Raw genomic sequence first — 21,082 nt, forward strand, 5'->3', positions numbered from 1 at the left:
TGGAATTAAAAGCTTGTTTCAGTAATGGTGACCATGAACCATTGTCGATGGTTGTTGAAACCCATTTGGTTTGCATTATCATTTAAAGAAATCAATCTGTTGGTCACTGCCAGTCTTGAGAATAGTGGTGCCAAGGTTAGTCAATACACTAACTGTGAGAAGATCAAGACTACGATGACTGGTTGGCAACAATGCCCTCCCATCACTATTGGGCAACAAAACCATTGAGAACATCAATCACTTCCCCTCCATAGGAAACATCTTCAGGGAGGGTGATGTAGAGATCGATATCTGCACAAGAACAGGCAAAGCAGCATTAGTCTTCTAGCAGCTTCACAAGGTGTGGGCACATAACACCAACAGTACGGCCACGTAACTGTGATGCTTCATGTTCATTGTAATACCAACCACAATCTATGCCAGTGAGACATGGAAGAGAACAACAAAGGTTTCATATAAGTTAGATGTCTTTCAACATCGCACCTTTGTAAGATCCTAGGCATTGCATCACCAATGAAGAGCTGATATAGTGGACTGATGAGAGCTACCTTGCGCTGGAGAAACGGCTGAGGTTAGCAGGACACACATTTTGCATCCTGGAAGTATGCCCTGTGAGCATAGCAGTAGAGAGGACGCTACCAGATGAAACAAGATGGAGCCAAAGAAGACCTGGTAAAATACATTTAAGGAGGACTCCCAAGAGTGAGACACCACCTGGAGCAAAAGAAATTGATGTACCAGGGCCACTGGAGTTTGCTGTCCATAGTTCCTCTGGTCCCATATGGGACAAAGTCCTAGTACGTATGTAAGTCACAATCATGATTTGTGGGGAAAATTTCTTTTGTTGGGACTTCCATATCTTAAAGCACTGTTTGATAGGATTTGGAGAAAGTACATCTATCCCTTTTTGATCTCCTGAGCCTGACAGATTTTTGGAAAGTGTTTTGTTAAATGAGTTGCCAATTTGCTTGATACTGAATATGATATTGGATTGTTTCAATACTGAAGCAAGAACAGATAGATTAATATTAACTTTTATTTTAAAAAGTTGATCTCTACACTGCAGCAAATATCAAAATTCATAAATGAACAATTCCATAGTATAGACCTTTGTGAAAGAATATGGTTAGCCAGGAGCTGGCTATGCAGAAAACAGGAGAAAGAAAGAATAGACCATGAAATTCCTTGAATCTTCCATTCAACCACTAGAGGCTTATGCATAAATGCAATTTCTGTTGAACTTCCATCAGTTGCAGCAGCAGAGTAGAAGAAGCTCAAGGAAATTCACAGAAATAGTGGTTTGATTCAAGTAGAAAGCAATTAAAAGAGTCTTCATACATTAGGATCATTTTAACATACTTATTTTTATAGGTATTCAGATATATAGCTTCTAAATTCACAACTTGCATGGAGTAAAGAATCTTCAGGTATGCTAAGAGTGACTTATTGTTTTAAATGTGACAGCTAATTTGAGTTTTCATTGATTCTTACTGTTTTGGGCAAAGTTCTAAGCAGCTTAGTACTTACCAAGCCAATCACACAAACTTGGCAGTGTTAGTTAAAAACTAACTGGTCAGATTTTTCTTAGTTCTGGTGCATCCCAATGGTTTGACAGTTGATTTGAATTGTGTGTTCATCTATGGTATCAGAGGTCTTATCATTTAATTTCTGCTTCTTGAAAAATATCACAGATCACAGCAAGGCCTTTGACAAGATACTGCATGGTAGGTTATTCATAAAGTTAAATCTCACGGGATCCAGGATGAGGTAGCCAACTGAATACAGAGTTGGTTTTATAACAGAAGACAGAGGGTGCGTATAGAGGGTTGTTTTTCAAACTGGAGACCAGCGGTGTGCCCTCAAGGATTGGTGCTGGGTCCACTTTTTATTTGTCATTTATGTTAATGACTTGGATGAGAATTTAGGAGGCATGCTTAGTAATTTTGCCGATGCCACCAATCTTGGTGTCATAGTGGAACAGTAAGAAGATTATCTAGGATTGCAACAGGATCTTGATCAATTGGGCCAGTGGGCTGATGAATGGTAGATGGAGTTAATTTAGATAAATGCGAGGTGATGCATTTTAGTAGATCAAACCAGAACAGGATTTACTCAGTTAATGGTAGGGCATTGGGAAGTATTATAGAACAAGATCTAGGGATAAAGGTTCATAGCTCCTTGAAAGTTGAGTCAAGGTGGACAGGGTGGTGAAGAAGGCATTTGGTATCCTTGGTTTCATTGGTCAGAACATTGAATACAGGAGTTGGGACTTCTTGTTGAAGTTGTACAAGACATTAATAAGGCTACACTTGGAATACTGTGTACAGTTCTGCTCACCCTATTATAGAAATATATTATTAAACGAGAAAGTGTGCAGAAAAGATTTACTAGGATGCTACTGGGACTTGACAGTTTGAGTTATAAGGAGAGGCTAGATAGACTGGGACTTTTTTTTTTCTGGAGCGTAGGAGGCTTAGGATTGATCTTAGAGGTCTACAAAATAATGTGGGGCATAGATCAGCTAGATGGTCACCATCTTTACCCAAAGGTACGGGAATCTAAAACTAGAGGGAAAAGGTTTAAGGTGAGAGGGGAGAGATACAAAAGTGTCCAGAGGACTTTTTTTTCAGACAGTGGTGAGTGCCTGGAACAAGTTGCCGAGGTGGTGGTAGTAGAGGTGGGTACAATTTTGTCTTTTAAAAAGCATTTAGACAGTTACATGTGTAAGATGGGTATAGAGGGATATGGGCCAAATGCGGGCAATGGGAATGAGCTTAGTGGCTTTAACAAAAAAAAAGGGAGGCATGGACAATTTGGGCCGAAAGGCCTGCTTCCATGCTGTAAACCTCTATGATTCTGTTATTACATAAACTTGATTTAGTATTCATGCTTATTCAATCACCAAATCATGAATCACTTGACTTGTATGTTGTTGGTGAGTTTAATCTTTCCCTACTTTTCAAGAACAGTAACTGATATCTCTGTAGCTATCTGACTGCAGTCATTTACCAATAGCTCAAAATTGTTAAAATTCCTGGTGATTCAGGAGAGGCTGTGATGACCTTTGTCTCATTAACCCAGATCTTGTGGAGGAGAGATGGATTTCTGTGGACCACATTGACTAGTTTTCCATTCTACAGAAGAAGTAAAAGCATAAAAATCAAGGACATAAATGTAGCAACAAATATTATCTTGTGCATCATGAAGCTTGACTATTTAGTAAAATTAATACTTTAGATGACAAGCGCAACTCAATTTACATGCCCAATAAATAAATTAATCCGGTTTATAGGAACATGTAAAGGCTGAAATCTGAACTAAACATTTCTAGAAAAAGAATGTGATTGATGCATAGAAAGACAATTGGATTCACTGCGAGAAACAGGTTACAAATGTGAGAAAGAAGTTGCTGCAATGATTTTTCAATTCATGGGGAAAGGGGTTCATTCAAAGACTAGGGTTGTTCTCATGCTAATATGCACAGTGATCTAAAATCCAAATTGGGAAAGGGAATGAATTCTTGATTAGCACTGCTGCCTCAGCACCAGGGACCCGGGTTCAATTCCGATCTCAGGTCACTGTCTGTGTGAAGTTTGCACATTCTCCCCTTGTCTCCATGGGTTTCCTCCCATAGTCCAAAGATGCGTGGGTTAGGTTAGCCATGCTAAATTGACCCTAGTAACAGAGGATGGGCAGGGTAAATGTGTGGGGTTGTGGGAATAGGGCCTGGGTGGGATTGTGGTCGTATAGACTCAGTGGGCAGAGTGGCCACCTTCTGCACAGTAGGAATTCTCTGACAAAGGATCAATTTGTGACTGATACAAAAAGTTATTTAGAAAAACCTTAAACTGCTTAGAATGAATAGAATATGGGAGGCAAAAAGACCATGAAACCATTTTATTAAACAACTAGTTCAGAAACGTATGCAATGGGAAGCGGGTGCTTTGAAAGGCTTTTTAAATTAATGAACTAAAATGGAATAAAACTCGTAACTATTTTGTGAAATTGCTGAGGTTAATTCTGTATATAACTTAGAAGCATTTCTGATTCCAAACAAGCTCTATTATATCACTTAGTTATATAAACATCACAATTTGCATGCGACATTGTGGTCTTCACTGATTGAAACCCACAGTGCAGAAGGAGGCCATTTGGCCCATCAACTCTACATCAACCATAATGCCATCAGGCCCTATCCCCATAACCCCACACATTTGCCCTAGGTAGTCCCCTTGACACTAAGGGGCAATTTAGTGTGGCCAATCCATCTAATGGGTGGCACAGTAGAACAGTAGTTAGCACTGCTGCTTCACAGCACCAGGGACCCGTGTTCAATTCCCAGCTTGGGTCACTGTCTGCCTGGAGTTTGCACGTTTTCCCTGTGTCTGCATGGGTTTCCTTCAGGAGCTCTGGTTTCCTCCATGTTTTGAAAGATGTGTTGGTTAGGTGCATTGACCTGAACAGGTGCTGGACTGTGGCGACTAGGGGAATTTCACAATAAATTCATTGCAATGTGACAAATAAATAAACTTAACCCGCACATCTTTGGACTGTGGGAGGAAACTGATGCACCTAGAGGAAACCCATGCAGACATGGGGACAATGTGCAAACACCACACAGACAGCAACTCATGCTGGGAATCGAACCTGGGTCCCTGGTACTGTGAGGCAGCAACTTAACACTTGAACTCTTTCCCAGCTCCACACACCATGCCAGTCTGCTTTTCTCATGTTTTTGCTTTCAGACAGCACTAACTTTTTTTTTACTATTAACACATTCTACCTAGGGCAAGTGCATGGGGTCATGGGGATAGGACCTGATGGCTTTCAGACAGTGCTGATTTCTGTTCTGTTATTAATATCTACTTTAGTCTTTAATTGCCACTCTTTTTGTCATGTGTTTATGACCTCTGACATTTAATCTCTTCTGCCACCTAAAGCATTTCTGACCTATTTTGCTCCAAGTGCCCCTTCCCCGTTTTCAACAACATAAAACCCATCATATTTCTACCTTTTTACAAATCCAAAGAAGAGTCATATGTCTTGAAATGTTAACTATGTTTTTCTATTCACTGATGCTGCCAGATCTGCTGAGTTTTTCCAGCATTTCCTGTTACTATTGTTGGCTCTCGATTGCCTTCTTTAATTCTTTTAGCACCACACTGCACTCCCAGTTGCTGGAGATCTCCATTCCTCCGTTAATTCTATTCTGAAAATGGCTGTTACACAGTAGTGTCAGTTCAAGATGATTCCCCTATTAACTTTCCCTCAGTCAGTGAAGTATTATAGATGTTCAAATTTGCAACTAGCTGTATGGCATACCTAAAGTGGTAACTTATTTATGTAAAATATGAATCCATGTGCTAACACTCTGTGGTATCCCCATTTGTAATTCATATTTAATGTGCGTTATTTTTGGAATGTAAAACAATGTAATCAATAGCAATCTTATTTCTGACTTTCTATTAGACAACAGAAGATTTGTCATTAGTGTTGTTGTAGATAATCTTGTTTCATTTTTAAAAAAAAATTTGCCTCAGATTAACTTGATTAAAAAGGATGTGTTTTAAAACATGTTGATTTGATTTGCTTTAATTCAGCCTTTTTTAAGAGAGTAAAAGAAGGGTAATTCCCAAACAGGAAAGTTTGCGTTGATCATGATCAATTAAAATGTGTTTAAGAAATACAAAATGCACTAAAACTTATAGTTACCGCTACATCCCAGACTAAAATCTTCTTTCTGTCACCTCCACTGACGAGTCTGTTTCCATTTAGGTGTAGACACCTCACCACCCCGATGTGCTCTGACATGGTAAAGAGACATTGTCCTGTGGGAAATCATTGATATTCCTTAGAGTACCTCACTCCTTTTTACACCAATGTAGTATACTATTTATTATCAAATTTTTAAAAAAGCAATTTTGAACAATTGTATATTCATTCAAGAACCAAGTGTGGTACACTCTTCAACATATGCCCAGCAAATGTTTTCCTTTTTGGCAATGAGGAAGGGAAGAAGATAGTGCTGGAGGATTGTACTTTTTTTTTTGCTGGCATGAACTCGGATTGAATAGCTTCCTTAATCCACACTTAAGGATACTTTCATTTTTAAAGTTTTTGATTTTTTTCTATCATCTTTCTTGGTCTCTGTCACACAAATATTTATGGTAAAGACAGCATGAATTATACTTCTAGGCTTTGCTTATATGGGATGTCTTTGTTAAGCATCCTGCTTTTGCTCAATATTGTGGCTAAATGTAACATAACCCAAGACAACATTTCCTTTTTTAGTTTGATAGAAAAATGTTTGCTATTTGGAGTGGGGAAATCCTATGTTATGGCTACCACCTGGGGAATTGATAACAACAATTCTTTACTTTTATACTCATTCCTTTTGCAATAAATGCCAACATCTCATTTTGCCTTTTTTATTGCACGCTGGTGAAGACAGGTAGGCTGGAAAGAGTTGTATGAGTTTGTAGAACTGGTGTTTAGATATGACACCAGGGCCTTCAACCTGCAGTTGAGGGCAGGCAAATGAATCAGCCGCCAGCCCATTAGGATAGTCTGAGGGCAACTTGGAAGATAAATAATTATGTATAGACAAGTGCTGAATCCCTGGTTGGCAGGGCAGGTGCCATGGAGCCACCTGTCACTGCACTTAGTCTCAAAAGGAAAGAATTCCGCCCCAAGTATAATTTTGCTGGAAACAAAAATATGGGAATTGTAACCCATTGGGCTTTGCTCACAGCATACATGCTGACCTGTGACGCTGACTGCCCAAGTTTATGGAATTACCTATGCCACTGCACATCTCGAGCGTCTACCATAGGAGAGAAGCTTAAACTTTTAGCCAAGGATTTTCTGGAGAAAACCCAGCAAATTCTCCCAGCAAGTTCTTTTATGAATGATGCGGATTTTTTGAAATGGTTCTTAGATGAGTCCTCCATTCAACATTCAGTCTGTCTCACCCAGCTCACAAACTTGCAAAGATTGGAACCTCCTGGTGTGAGAATTCCCAGCCTTTGCCCTTATAGTGGCAAATGTTCTGCCCCTAATAAAGCCCATCATAAAGTAGCATAGCAGTCAGTGACCCTGTCTGTTTAAGCCTTCGTCTAACATAGACCTTTTATCTGAGTTACTATATCAGCGTGTTGAGACTTTGGCTTTTCAGCCTAATGCAGTTTGGTGGAAAGCCCTCCTTTGCATCCACAGCACTCCAAAATAGCTTCTCTGTGTTATACATTCTCAGTCATAAGAGTACACAAATATTACAATATGGTTTGATTTTTAAATTTAAGTTTAATTCTGAAAGACACTGAATAAAATGATTTCTATTTGAAACTCTTGATTTTTTTCATTTGATGGAAATCAATGCAAATAAAATAATACCAAGAGCACAGTGCTGGAAAGCATTAATATTAGTGTCACAAATTGGTAAGTTTCTATTATATCTTGGCAGTGTTCCTTATCCAATCAGAAATAATAAAGGGGCACTTTGTTGCATGTTACATGAGGGGCAAAAGAACAAGAGAATTTATAGGGGCAGAATCGAAAAGGTAACTAAAGTGGAAGGAAGCTCATGTGAAAACCTGTTGGTTAGATGCCTTCCTTTGTTATAGGATCTATGTAATTCTTTGACTTGCTTGGTATAGAGTGGAGATAATTTGGTGGGAATATAGAATCCATTGATTATGTAATCAATATCAATTGAGCATAGCCTTTTAAAGTTCTTTGAAGAGTTGCATAAATGCAGACCTATATAAAAACTGCTTATATCATTGATGGAAATATTTGTGGCACTAAGAGGAAAATGAGTTTCCAAAATAAATTTATATATTTTTCACACCTGTAAAGTCCCAGATCCGAATGCTGCTGTCTGATGAACCAGAGCAAATTTTCTTCTCATTGAACATCAAACAATACTGTAGAGAATAGATTGAAGAATTACTTCAAAAACTGTACAACTAAGTACAAAATGTAGGCGATATTATTTTCTTTCAATAATGTGAGATATAAATAAAGAGGCAAGAACATAAGACGTCATAATATATCAAGTCGGTGAAGAGACAGAGAAATGGTAGGAAGAAGGAATTTGGGTAGGACCTTTAAGAGGTGGGGTTGATGGAGAACAAATTTTAAAATGAGAGGCAAGAAGGGTGGAAAATGGTACAGCACTCAAGGGAAGATGCTGGATAAGAAATGGAAAAAAGGCAAAATTTGGTGATAGGTTTCTCGTTGCCATTGCAACATCAATCATGGCCCTGCACACATCATCGAAATGAGTTCCATCACAGAATCCCTCCAGTGCAGAAGGAGGCCATTCGGCCCATCAAGTCTGCACTGATTCTTCCAACAGATCATCTTAATTAAGCCTGTAACCCCCATATTTACCCTGCTAATCCCCCTAACCTATACATCTTTGACCACTAAGGGGCAATTTAGCATAGCCAATCTTTAGATTGTGGAACGAAACTGGAGCACTTGGAGGAAACCCACACAGACTCGGGGGAGGGGGGGTAATGGAATCAACCACCCTCTATTTAGTTTAAAGCCCTCTTTACTTCCCTAGTCATGCAGAATGCAAAAACTGGTTCCAGTATGGTTCAGATGTAGGCTGTCCAAGCGATACAGCCCCCACTTTCCCCAGTACTAATGCCAATGCCCCATAAACAGAAACCCTCTTCTCCTACACCAACCTATGAGCCACATATTCATCTCTGTAATGTTATGTACCCTATGTCAATTTGCACATGGCTCAGATAATAATCCAGAGATTATAACCTTGGGAGGTTCTGTTATTTAATTTAGTGCCTAGCTCCTCAAACTTCCTATGCAGAACCTCTTCCCTCATACTACCTTTGTACCTATATGGACCTTGACAATGGGATCCGCCCCAGGCAGGCAACACAGCTGCCTGGATCCTTACTCCTTGCTACAGAGAACAGTGTCAGTCCTCTTCACTATGCTGTCCCCTGTCACTGCAACTTTCTTACGTACTCTCCCCACATCCTGTAGTACAGTGCCATTGTCAGCCAGCTCATCCACCCTGCAGCCCCCACTCTCATTCAAACAAGCTGAAAGAACCTCAAACCTGTTGGGCAATTACAGAGGCTGACACTCATGCACTTCTGCCCTTTGGGTCCCCTTTCCTGCCTCAGCTGTAGTCACACCCTCCTGTCCCTGACCACTTTCCAAACTGGAAGATTCTATCCTAAGGGGTGTAACTGTCTCCTAAAACACATTGTCCAGGTAACTCTCTCTCTCTCTCCCTGAAGTGTCGCAGTCTCCTCAACTCAAACTCTAGTTCAATGCCTCTGACTGTAACTCCTCAAGCTGAGGACGCTTACTGCAGATGTGCTTGCCTTGGATAGCGCCATCAGGAGCTTCCACGTGCTCTGGCCTTGACATATCACCTGTCCTGCCATACTGGTGATCTTTAATTACTCAATTATCTTATTCAATTATTTATTTTATTTTTGATATTAATTAATCTTATCACAAACTGAAAGACAAATATAAACTTTTGGAAAATAGATCTTGCCCACTTACTGGATACACACCGATCGCTCACCTTCTATCTGATTACGTGGACAAAACGGGCTGGGAGACTCACTGGATGCTAGTCACAAGTCCCATTCCAGGCCCATTACTGATGTCGTCCAGCTCACTGTGCTACTCGAGCAGTACAGAGGGCTGGGAGAATCCTGGCCCATTTCTAAATCTGGTAGTGTTAAGCATTTTTTACAACCAGCAGTTGATACACAGCAGTAAGTCTAAATTAAATTTTGTACAACTGACAGCACATCAGACTTGTTAACTGTTAGCTGGCACTCTGTAACATTTTGTTTCATGGTTACATTATCTTTTGCCATCTCTATCTCTGTCACTTGTGCAAACTACTTACCACATCCCCTGTATGTCCTTGACACTCACACAGCAGTTTTCCACTGTCTGTTGACCAGATAAGCACTAAGCAATCCCCTCCTCCACTCACCACATATTGCCAGTTAAATTGACAGCAGTTCACGACTGTGGAGAGGAAAAGGCACACAATGTAAACAGATACAATCTCAGAACAAATTATTTTCATGAACTGCTTCTTAGGAGCTTAGGCAGGACTTGAATGCACAAAATTTTTTTCGCAAATTCAAAACATTGGCAAGATTGGAGGCCTTTTGGCAACCCCTACTGGATTGTGGCTAGAAGGCCCCGCAGCCAATGACGACTAACAGTGATCCACATTTCCTTGGCAGATTCCGAAGAAGAGTCATGTTGGACTTGAAACATTAACTGTTTCTCTCTCCACAGGTGCTTTTCTAGCATTTTCTGTTTTTATTTCTGATCTCCAGCACACAGTGTATAAATACTTTTATTTTCAGGCACGAGCTGCATTTTCTCCCTCATTGCTATGGCCAAGGGACAGCTTTACATCAGGGAAATGTGGGGCGCCTCAGGTAGTAATTTTAACCTAGAAATATAGTGGGGTCAGACTAGGTCATTTGGAACATACTTTGGGTTCAGAGAGAGAAAAATATGCTTTAGATGTCTTGTAAACAGACATTGCCTTCTTTTACAAACATTTCTTTTTGTGTTTATTTAAGAGTAATTACCTTCTGTATGGCCTTTTAGTACAGCTGTACATTCTCCTTTTTGTATATTCCACATTCTTACAGTGTGGTCCCAGGATGTGCTAGCAACTAGATGCTCTTTCATAGTCAAGTACTATTTAGTAAGCAAATGGTTAGCATCATCTTAAACAGATAGAAGTGATTTTATTGTGTGCAGTTTAAACATATTGCAACATGTACAGTCATTTGAAATTATTACAAATATCATGTAGAGTGTTAGTTTAATTTTAAACATGTATCTCCCACAACAATGCATTTATTTTGAAATGCTTTCCTATTACAAACATTAAGACTGATCATTAACATTAGCAATCTTTTAATACCCAAAATTACAACTTTAATACATTTTTACTTATTTTGTGAATAATATTGTTCAAATGGTAAATGATGAAGACAACACTTGGATAACTGACTTGGAGGAACTGTCTATTATTTACCCACAAGGATTGTTTCATTGGGGAACATTTACAGAGTGCACGAGTGTTCCATTGAGCTGGCCACCTAATTCATAAGACATCAACTTCAGAAAAAGAAGACTTTTCAAAATATTTTGAGACTTCAAAGTGTCACCTTATAATGATATAGTGATAATTTTAACACTCATTAATTTAGCAACTTTATTGAAATTGGTCCCACACTAAAATCAACATTTTTTTCAACTGCTCATTTTTCAGTACTGTTCATTTGTATCAAACAGATGTTGCTCAGATTTCCTACTCTGACCCTTACATGTTTGATTATTCAAACTGTCACCATTGAGGAGAACAGTTCCACTCATGCTCACTGATCATGCAGTTAAAGCAACCAATGTCACACAAGATTCATTGCTCATTCATGGAAACAAACAGGGAATAAATTATAACAAGCCAACCTTGCACAGCATGGTGAGAACAATTCTCCATTCTACCTGTGAAGTGCCTCAAGAGCGCAGTAATCTTGGTTCTATTACTAAGATGACATGATCACTACATAGGCTAGATTGATAATTATGGCTAAGGGACTCCAACCTTAATGCCAGTGCTAATCCATACATTTTAGTTGGTTTATGGTTCCACCAACTATGAGGCTTTCAAGACTCCTCCAACCTTATGGCTTAATAAGAAAGATTTTAAAATGACATAATTTGACATTTTTTATTTACAAAAGGGATATTCATAGGTTACATTCACTAATTGAAGAATCTTTAACAGAAAGACTGCCAATTTTTCCTCCTATATCTGTAAACTATAGGGGTGGTTTTCTAAATCTGTATTACCAGTGGAGAGCCTTTTGATCATAGAATGATTGAATCCAGAAGGAGGCCATTCGGTCCATCAAGTATGCACCAACCATAATCCCAGCCAGGCCCTATCTCCATAATCCCATGTATTTACTCTGCTAATCCTCTTGACACTAAGGGACAATTTAACATGGTCAATCCACCTAACCCGCACATCTTTGGACAGTGGGAGAAAACCAGAGCACCTGAGGAAACCCATGCAGGCATGGGGGGAATATGCAAACTCCACACAGTCATCTGAGGCCAGAATTGAATCTGGGTCTCCAGTGTATGAGGTAGCAGTGCTAACCACTATGCCATGTGCTGCCCTTAAGTGTAAATTGATGCACTTTGGAAATTCAGGTGCCCAAAACTAGAAATTGAATCTGTTGTAACCTATATACAAAGACCTTTTTTGTTATATAATTACTGAATTTCATAAATTGAATGTAAAGGCGAGCAGCAGATGTTAATTAAACAGGTAATAGCATTACCTGGATTTCATCTTCGTGACCTTGTAGAATTTTCTTACATCGGCCATCCTGAATTGACCAAACTCGAATAGTTCTGATTTACAAGCAAATGGGATAAAACTAGTATTGATTTACAGAAAAGTTATATCTTAACATGAAATTATGAACATCAAACAAATATTTCTTGCCAAAGTTCAGTCATGATAAATTTTCTTTATGTATAAACTAATCGTTTTTCTTAATGTAAGTTACTTTTGCACAACTTTCAATTCTAGAATACCTTGTTTTCTTTTGTGACCACTACATAGTGATCAAAAAGGTACCAAGGCACTATTATCCCCCCAAAAGCTTGGCTGGTAAAATCAGTGAGTAGCCAGAAGGTTTGATCTCTGGTATGGGCTAAATTAACTGGCTGAGGTACAGTCCCACATTGGTTTTAGTGCCCTGGACTAAAAATGGGAGAAAAATCCAGAATTCCTCCTCCTGAATAACTATACAATGATGATATTTATGTACGTCTGGACACACAATTTTGCATATGTGTGTGTATGGACAAGATCAGCTGTGATATTTCTTTCTCTTGGACAAATTCGCAAAATTGCACGGCTGAGAGAGACAAGAGTTTGTAAATGGATGGAAAGGACAGTTGGTTTACCATGAAATATAAAAAGAAACTATATAGGGTGGCAAGATGAAACATATGAGATTTTTTAGTCAGTGGCGAAGCAATGGTGCTTGCCATTGACTTTGTAGAAAGTTGTTCTCCAAGATTAAGTGATCTCTGTGGTAGTTTTATTTTTTCTTTTTCTGAAGGTATTTGAATCTAACACAAATTCAAGGGTATGCCACAGTAATGATGTCAGCAAACAGTTAATACATTTTAATGTTGATACATGGCAAACCAGGAAGTTAAAACCATTGAATCCTTTCATTTTTAATTTAAGTTTTCAGATAGTAAAATAAATGGCAGTGATTGGACTAGGATGGAAGTTAAAATAAATCTAAACAATCCTTAAATTGTTTGAATGTTTTCAAAATACCTGGATTTTTTCCTACTATAGAGAACTGTGACGTTTCATCATATAAAATTAGCCCTTCTTTTTATTTATTTCTTCATGGGTTGTGGGTGTTGCTGGCTAGGCCAACATTTATCCTTAATCATCAGAAAGTGATAGTGAGCCACCTTCTTGATCTGCTGCAGTCCATGTGGTATAGGTACACCCATAGTGCTGTTAGGGAGTTCCAGGATTTTGACACAGTGATAATGAAGGAATGGTCATACAGTTCCAAGTTAGAATGGTGTGTGGCTTGGAGGGGAATTTGCTGGTGATGGTGTTCCCATGCACCTGCTTCCCTTGTCCTTCTTTGCGGTAGAAATCACAGGTTTGCAAGATGCTGTCAAAGGAACCTTGGTAAGTTGCCATAGCACACCTTGTTCACGGTACACACTACTGCCACTGTGTTGGAGTTGTACTCATCCAGAAGAGTATTCCACCACACTCTTGACTTTTGCCTTGTAGATCATGTACAGGCTTTGGGCAGTCGCGAGCTGAGTTACTCAGTACAGAATTCCAAACTTCTGACCTTCTCTTGTAGCCATAATATTTATATGGCTACCCAGTTCAGTTTCTGGTCAATGATAAAGCCCAAAGTGTTGATAGTGGGGAATTCAGCAGTGCTAATGCCATTGAATGTCATGGGGAGATGGTTAGATTCTGTCTTGTTGGAGATGGTCGTTGCTTGGCACTTGTGTGGTGCTTATCAGCCCAAGTCTGAATATAGGTATTGTTGCATGTGGACACAGACTGCTTCAGTATCCGATGAGTTGTGAATAGTATTGAACAATTTGTAATCAACAACAAATATTCCCAATTCTGGCCTTATGATGGAGTGATGGTCATTGATGAAGCAACTAAGGACTGGGTTGATTGACCTCCAGTGATCATACCCAATTTCCTCTGTGCTTGATATCAGTGCAATCAGTGGAGAGTTTCCCCTGATTCCCATTGACTTGAATTTTGTTAGGGTTCTTTAATGCCAGACTTGATCAAGTGCTGCCTTAATGTCAAGGACAGTCACCTTCACCTCACTCCTTGAGTTCAAATCTTTTGGATCAAGCTAGTAATGAGGTCAGGAGTTGAGTGGTTCTGATGGCACCCAAACTGAGCATCAATGAGCAGTTATTGCTCAGTAAATGCCGCTCGATAGTACTGTAGACAAGTGGTTCCCCAATTTTTATATATTACAGCACATCTTTATACTATAAACAATGTTGAGGAAAATCTTCTATTTTCTTCAACTGAACTGATCTCCAGCAAAAGCCTTTTATCGTAAAAACTTCCTAATCTACTTTTTAATACAGTTTTCAGTAGTTTAAGAAGTTTACAATTAAAGCCTTATCACCAGTTACATGTCAAATACAATATTTTTTATTGAAAATATATATAATTTCAAAATATTTCCCATTAAAGATTTCAATTGTTTTCATTTTTTTAAGTTGATGGGCCAAATGGCCTCCTTCTGAACTAGGGATTCTATGGTTTAAATGCCTCATCCCAACCTGCTGTAATGTTACCTGTGGTAAGGGGAGCTGGTGTTGGGTAAGGAGGGAGCGAGACTCCTTTGGGGGTCTCCTGTGCCAGTGCGAGGCACCCCCTAAAGATCATTCCCTCCTTTTAACCCATTCTACTGGCCTCTCAAATCTTGGCCCACCCCCCCATTCATCTCCCTCACCCTACCTGGCAGCCAAGCCTCAGTGATATCCTGGGCTTACTTGGCCAGTTTCCATCAGCTCCTCTTCTTGGGGTATTGTCTACTGTAGTCCCAGCAACGGCCACATTACCTGAACCAGGCACTGCTGTGACCACAGAGCCTCTGGCTAATCAGATTATCTGGTAACACTCCAAGGCAGTACTTCTGCCTGAGCGATGGGCAGAAGTCCCATCTCCAGCCAGTTAATTCTCTTTGGAGTGTTAAGTAGCTGCAGGGCAGCGGGTATTAGCTGGAATGCATTTCCTGCCAATGCTTCAAATAACCCCACCATCTGAAAAATCCTGTCCTTAAATAACATTATACTTTTATCCTCACATCAATTATTAACAGATCTTTAGTAAAAATATTGAACTATCACTTCAAAAATGAATATGCTACCTGCAGAATTTGAGTTTTACCTATCCGAGCCGGCACTGACCACTTGTGTTCCATCAAAACAGAGATGATCAATTCCTGAGTTGTGACCCATCAGCGCTCGCAAACAAATACCCGTTTCAGTTTGGAAAATTCGAATCAAGCTGTCAGCACAACCTGTTACAATGACTTCATTCTGAAAATCAGATTTATATTATTAATACTTACACCATTCAGACACAAAAGCTGTGGCATCATATATGTTTTTTAAAAAGACATTTTAAGGATGGAATGTTTACCATGTTTTGGCACTGTTTCAACTCCTGGTGTCAGAATTTTGCAGAGGTGCAAAGCAGGAGACAGATCTGTTGTCAGAAACCTGCCTCCGGTGGGAAACTGGCTGAAGTTCAGACTTTCATGGGTGTGAGGTCTTAATTGTAATGGAGATGGGTTTCTGGTCAAATTAAAGCTGGTGAAGGCACAAATGGAGGTAGGTCAGCTGAACTAGGGAGCTTATTTAGACACCCAGTGCAGCCCTCACTAAGGCTGATGGTAGTCCTCAAAAAGGGAGTTTGATTCAAAGATTTCCACTGGATCACAGGGGCGTGAGATGTCACAGAGGTGTTGGAAGTCTGGCATCCAGGAGGGTGATCCTCTTCTAGAAGGCTACCTTGAAGACACTACCTTGTCATGCATCATCTTCCTCTGCCACTAATTCCTTGTCCTTTCTTACCTCCTGCTCCTGATCACCCCCCAGTGAGCTTTCCCTTTCCAAGTCTTCACTGTCCTCAAAGTCCACACTTCTCTGGAAGACCATGTTATAGAGAGCACAGCAGACCATCATAACAACTGAATGCCTTGCAGGGCATGATCTGATCAGGTCCAGACCCCCGAACGAGTGCCTTCTGAGCCTGCAATGCTGCATCACTTGTGATTTGTTATCCAGCCTTGGTGAAGAGGGCACTTGTTACCTGGGTGATGCACTGCTTTGCAAGCCATCTGTGAGATTCCACAGAGGACATATTGACAAAGGCACTGATTTCTGTGACCATCTGCTGAGAAGGCCATGGTCTCTTTCAGCTCTCAGTCACGCTAAAGTCTCTTTGCCTCTACCTGTATATTCAGTGTTTAGGGTAAGGTCACCTCCTCCTTTGTGCCGCTGTCACTTTCCTCTGGCTCTGCATTGCCTGTGAGGTTTGGTGCTCTTTATCTCCAGTGGCCTTGATTTCTGATAGTGTATTACCATTTCCAGCTGTGCCTTCCCTGGTACTCAGGTGGAGTCCAAACCACCTTACCCACATTTCAAAACTGGCACAATTATTAATTCTGACTCCTGCCTGATTTTAAATGCAAATTTAAAATGAAATTTTAATTTTAAAGCGCTACCAGTGATGATAAGCATGAAACTTTTCTGGTCTTCATAACTTGATCCTTGCCTGCCTACAGGTAGACAGTTGCAAAACATCTGTTGCCTTGAGTAAAATGTATAAAGTGTCGAGAGTTGGGCTTTTAACAATTCCTTAATGAGATTAATTGGCCTGCTTAGAAGCATTGCCGAATTCAGAAGGCTGAGGCTCCCCCCACAACTCTCATAAGTAGCAATGATGCTGGAAACAGAAGCTAGATGTCAAACGGCATGTTACTGTTGCTATTTTTTTCCAACCAGCCACCCACCTCTTATCTTTTCCCCCCAGTGTCATTACCAAGCACCCTAGGTCATGTATAACAGATACAGTAAAACTCCTTTGTCCTAGCAATATACCTTAACTCCTCAGAAATTTCCTACATGAATGTGTTTAATCTAGCCTCCATTGGCTGGATTTTTACAGTCCCAAGAGGGCAGTATGGCAACTGTGGCACTATGCCATGGAATGCCATTCCTGCCACTGACCTGTTCATCAGCACCACCATACAATTTTACCAGTGGCGGGTAAGCATCTGGAGGCCTACCAATAAGCTGGCAGCTTCACTTTCAAAATGCCACAAAGAAAACTGGTGGTGAGGTAGTTGAACCCACACTGCAAACACTTAAAAAGAACTGGAGAAGTCCGGTGAAGTAAGAAAAATCATCATCAATGCTGCAGCTTTTCAGAAAGAATTAAGAGGATAAAAACATCACTCCACCAAAGCTGATGACAGAGCGATATTGAATAACGGCAGCAACCACTGAACAAATCAGAATTTAAACAAAGATTTCAAAAGAAATCAGCATAAAGAAAAGTGCTTCCATGTACTCTGCTCAGAATATTCTGAAACAGTACCTGGAATAGTGTTCCCTCTACTGTGAGTAGCAAGTATTGCAACAAATAATTAAGAAGGAGTAAGTGAGCTCAGGAGATTCTGGTTGAAAGAAAAAAAAGCAAGGTAGTGCAAAAAACTTTGTGGTACATTTGTGCTTATGCAAGTAAAAATGGCAGGAGTTTATGACCCCATGGGACTGTATGATGAAAGCATCGAGCACTGCAGCTCATAAACTGAAAGATTCAACCAGGCAACTAAATTTCAGGTGACATCTAGCCCCAACCTTCCTGAGCACAATGGTGGGGGGGGAGATTCAATCATAAAAACCAGGTTTGAAAAACCTATGATAAAATAGTGGAGATACCGCAGAGCCACTTCTTACCAAAACCCTTTGTCATCACCGAGAGGTTCAGATTCCATAAACGTAACCAACAACAATCAAACAATTCAAAGTGACTTTAAAGATGTTAGCTGAAATCTGTGAATTTGGAGATGTCTTGAATGACGCCATTAGAGACAGATTAGTGTGTGGGTTAAGAAGCGAAGCTATTCCAAAAAGGCTGTTAACATAAAGCAACTTAAACCTGGGCTTTAGAAGTCGCAATCTCTATGGAACTAACAGCTAAGGAAGCCGAATAATTAAGCTCAAGCATTGAAGTCCACAAGGTACCAGCTGAGACCCAAACACAGACACCTGGTTTGAAATTGCCACCATTGTTCAAAAATTGTGAACACAGAAGTAGATTGCTGGAGCAAAGATACAAAGTGCAGACATTGTGGTAAAAAGGGGTATATTGAATGGACATGTTGGAGAAAGAAGCAAGTTTCAAACAAGAATTGAAAAAAGGATGACCCAAATAAATCAAGTGGAAAAAAATAGAGGGAAGAGTATCCAATTGACACCAAAAGGGTGTAAAAAAGGACCAGAGTTACAGTCAGATGATGAACTATTGTTACACGTACTGGCAATTACTAGTGCAACCAACCATTACTGGGTCACACCTCTACTGGACAGATAACCAGTAAAGATGGAGGTGGATACAGGAGCCACTGTGTTATTGGTACTGAAACGGTGTACCCCCAAGAGGATCTATGACACATCGCCTTGAAACTCAAAGATAATACTCAAAACCTATACCGTTGAGGTGCTTTAACAATATAAATGGGCAGCTACAAGGACAGACTGTAGACTTGTCCCTGCACTTCATTAAGGGTAAGTATCCAGCTGTAATGGGGAGAACCTGGCTGGAGAGAATCAAATTAAACCAGACTAAAGCGAACTTTGAGTCAGACTCCAAAGCAGGTTCAATCAAAAGCCTAAAGGAACTGAAAGTAACAGCTGCTGAAAAAACCCTAAAAGTTGTTGGGGCCAAGGCTCAGGCTGGTAGTGCTGGAAGCAAAACAACAAAGATTCAGCATACTGTAACAAATGTGGTTCAGGATTGAGAAACAAAGGACAAAGAGCTTATGGAAGATGAATATGAATGCTTTGATAAAAATGAAGGTCAAATGTATATTGGAAAATACAACAAGCATAACCAAAATGCATTTACATGCTCCCTAAAACTCCAAACCAGAGAGGAATAAAAAAAAGGAAGTGCACCTCAAAACGCCGTACCATAAGGAAACTCTCAAATTTATGGGGAGGAACATTCAGGTTTCCGACCCTTGGAAAAAGGATTGCTGCTTTCCATCATGCATCCCTGGTCAACAAGAATAAGAAGTTTGCTAATCATAAACAGTGGAAACAGCAGGAGCTAGAGAAGACAGCACACAAAGACCTAAAACATAAGGGTGAATACAGCAAAAACACAACCCTGAGGGGAGAAAAGCAAGGCCTGACAGAGCATGCCACAATCTAGAAAAGACAACACAGAGGCTGTGCCACAAGATTCAGGATTCAGTTAATGGAGGCCCTACTATGCAGCTTAAAGGGATGAAGTTGGCAACAAAAAAAGAGATTAACAGTCTATGGCAAGAACCAAAGGGGGACAGACCACAGCTGTTTGAGTCACCTCCTCCTACATACCGGTCTCAAGTCCTTCAACAAGTACTACACTAGATAACGACATGCAAGGAATCACTGAGGTGACAATACCTGCACTTACTGATGGGTGCTTTGTAAGGTGTGATGGTGCTTCTTTGGAGCTGTGTTGTTGCTGCTCTTGGCTTAGCAATGATGAGGGAGATGGTTTCCTGGCTTGATCCCTGCATCCTTCAGCGACATAAGAATAGGTCTATGAAAAATAGAAGCTTCTGCCTGTGCTGAAACTTTCCAATGCAACTCAATGTTCAGTATGCTGGCGGACCAGGTAGAATGCAATGTACCCCTAAATAAACATATTTAAATCTCTCACCACCATCTCCTCATCTTGCCAGAGAATATCAGGTCATTGAACCACTTCCTACACTGGATCTATCTGCCACACATCTTCCGTCAAAAGGTCAGCTATTTCAATGCAAGCCTGCTTAGTCTGGTGGGCTCCTTTTGTCATTCTCCAGGAAGAAAACCTCCTTCCTCTCCTCTACTGCCTCGAGGAGGACCACAAATCAATGAGCTTCCTTGTCCCTGAGACCTTGTCCCTCAGGCCTCACCTGAGACATTCTATGATTCCAAGACCTTTCAAACTTAACTTAAAGAATGAAATGGCAACTGTTTTAATGACTAAATGTAGTAAATTTAAATCAGGCACACATTTGAAGAGTCTTGCCTCCATTCCTGCCCTCATGGTTGCTAAGTGACTGCCAAACCCATGTACAAGATGATTAAGGAGAGAGTGCTGTGAAAATCATTTCTGGTGACTGTTTACCCCCTGAGGGACCCAGAAACAGTTCAAAAAATCCTGCCCTGCTTGTCAAGAATTTGTTTCAAGCTTCTGTAACCCATTTGAAGCAAATTGGGATTACCTTAGGAAGAAAACCTAGAATGTTACTGTTTATTGAATAACATGACCTATTCAAGATTAATAATATGGTGGGATCAAATTGAATCAGTTCACTTCTGAGATGATGTAGCCTTTAGTCTAAATTTAACGTGTATAATACTAGAAAGACACGACTGAATCAAAAGGTGTAACTCAATCATTTTGGGATGGCGTTATATTGAAATAATTAGTGAATGTCTGTACAGCCTTGAAATTGGATTATAGCTTTTAAATTACTTGCATGTATTTCTTCTTTTACATCAATTGCACTAAAATTCTTTCAGATTGAACTTGTAGAGCTGATGAAGGAGAACCAGAGGATATGGTTTATTTAGACTCTCAGAAAGCTTTTGACAAGATCTCGCATGACAGGCTATAATGTAAAGTTAAAGCACATAGGATTGCATGTAATGTTTTGAGGTGGATAGA

At 40.0% G+C, this 21,082-nt stretch overlaps 1 protein-coding gene across 4 annotated transcripts in view; it reads right to left on the reverse strand.

Moving 5' to 3' along the window:
- Positions 1-2,788: 2,788 nt before the first annotated feature.
- LOC145352632 (uncharacterized) overlaps positions 2,789-21,082 on the reverse strand; it is a 39,497-nt gene continuing 21,203 nt past the window's right edge. For 3 of the 4 annotated variants that reach the window (XM_080202774.1, XM_080202771.1, XM_080202773.1), the window contains 7 exons: positions 15,533-15,684; positions 12,384-12,456; positions 10,614-10,725; positions 9,908-10,032; positions 7,850-7,925; positions 5,713-5,828; positions 2,789-3,134 (listed from right to left, as the gene is read on the reverse strand). In XM_080202774.1, the coding sequence (XP_080058900.1) occupies positions 3,006-3,134; positions 5,713-5,828; positions 7,850-7,925; positions 9,908-10,032; positions 10,614-10,725; positions 12,384-12,456; positions 15,533-15,684 (783 nt within the window). In that variant the 3' untranslated portion in view covers positions 2,789-3,005. The remainder of the gene's footprint in view (positions 3,135-5,712; positions 5,829-7,849; positions 7,926-9,907; positions 10,033-10,613; positions 10,726-12,383; positions 12,457-15,532; positions 15,685-21,082) is intronic. The other variant, XM_080202772.1, reaches the window with a different exon arrangement.

The sequence above is a fragment of the Carcharhinus amblyrhynchos genome, chromosome 14, assembly GCF_965287045.1.
Source record: "Carcharhinus amblyrhynchos chromosome 14, sCarAmb.v2.hapA, whole genome shotgun sequence".
In the NCBI taxonomy this organism is placed as follows: domain Eukaryota; kingdom Metazoa; phylum Chordata; class Chondrichthyes; order Carcharhiniformes; family Carcharhinidae; genus Carcharhinus; species Carcharhinus amblyrhynchos.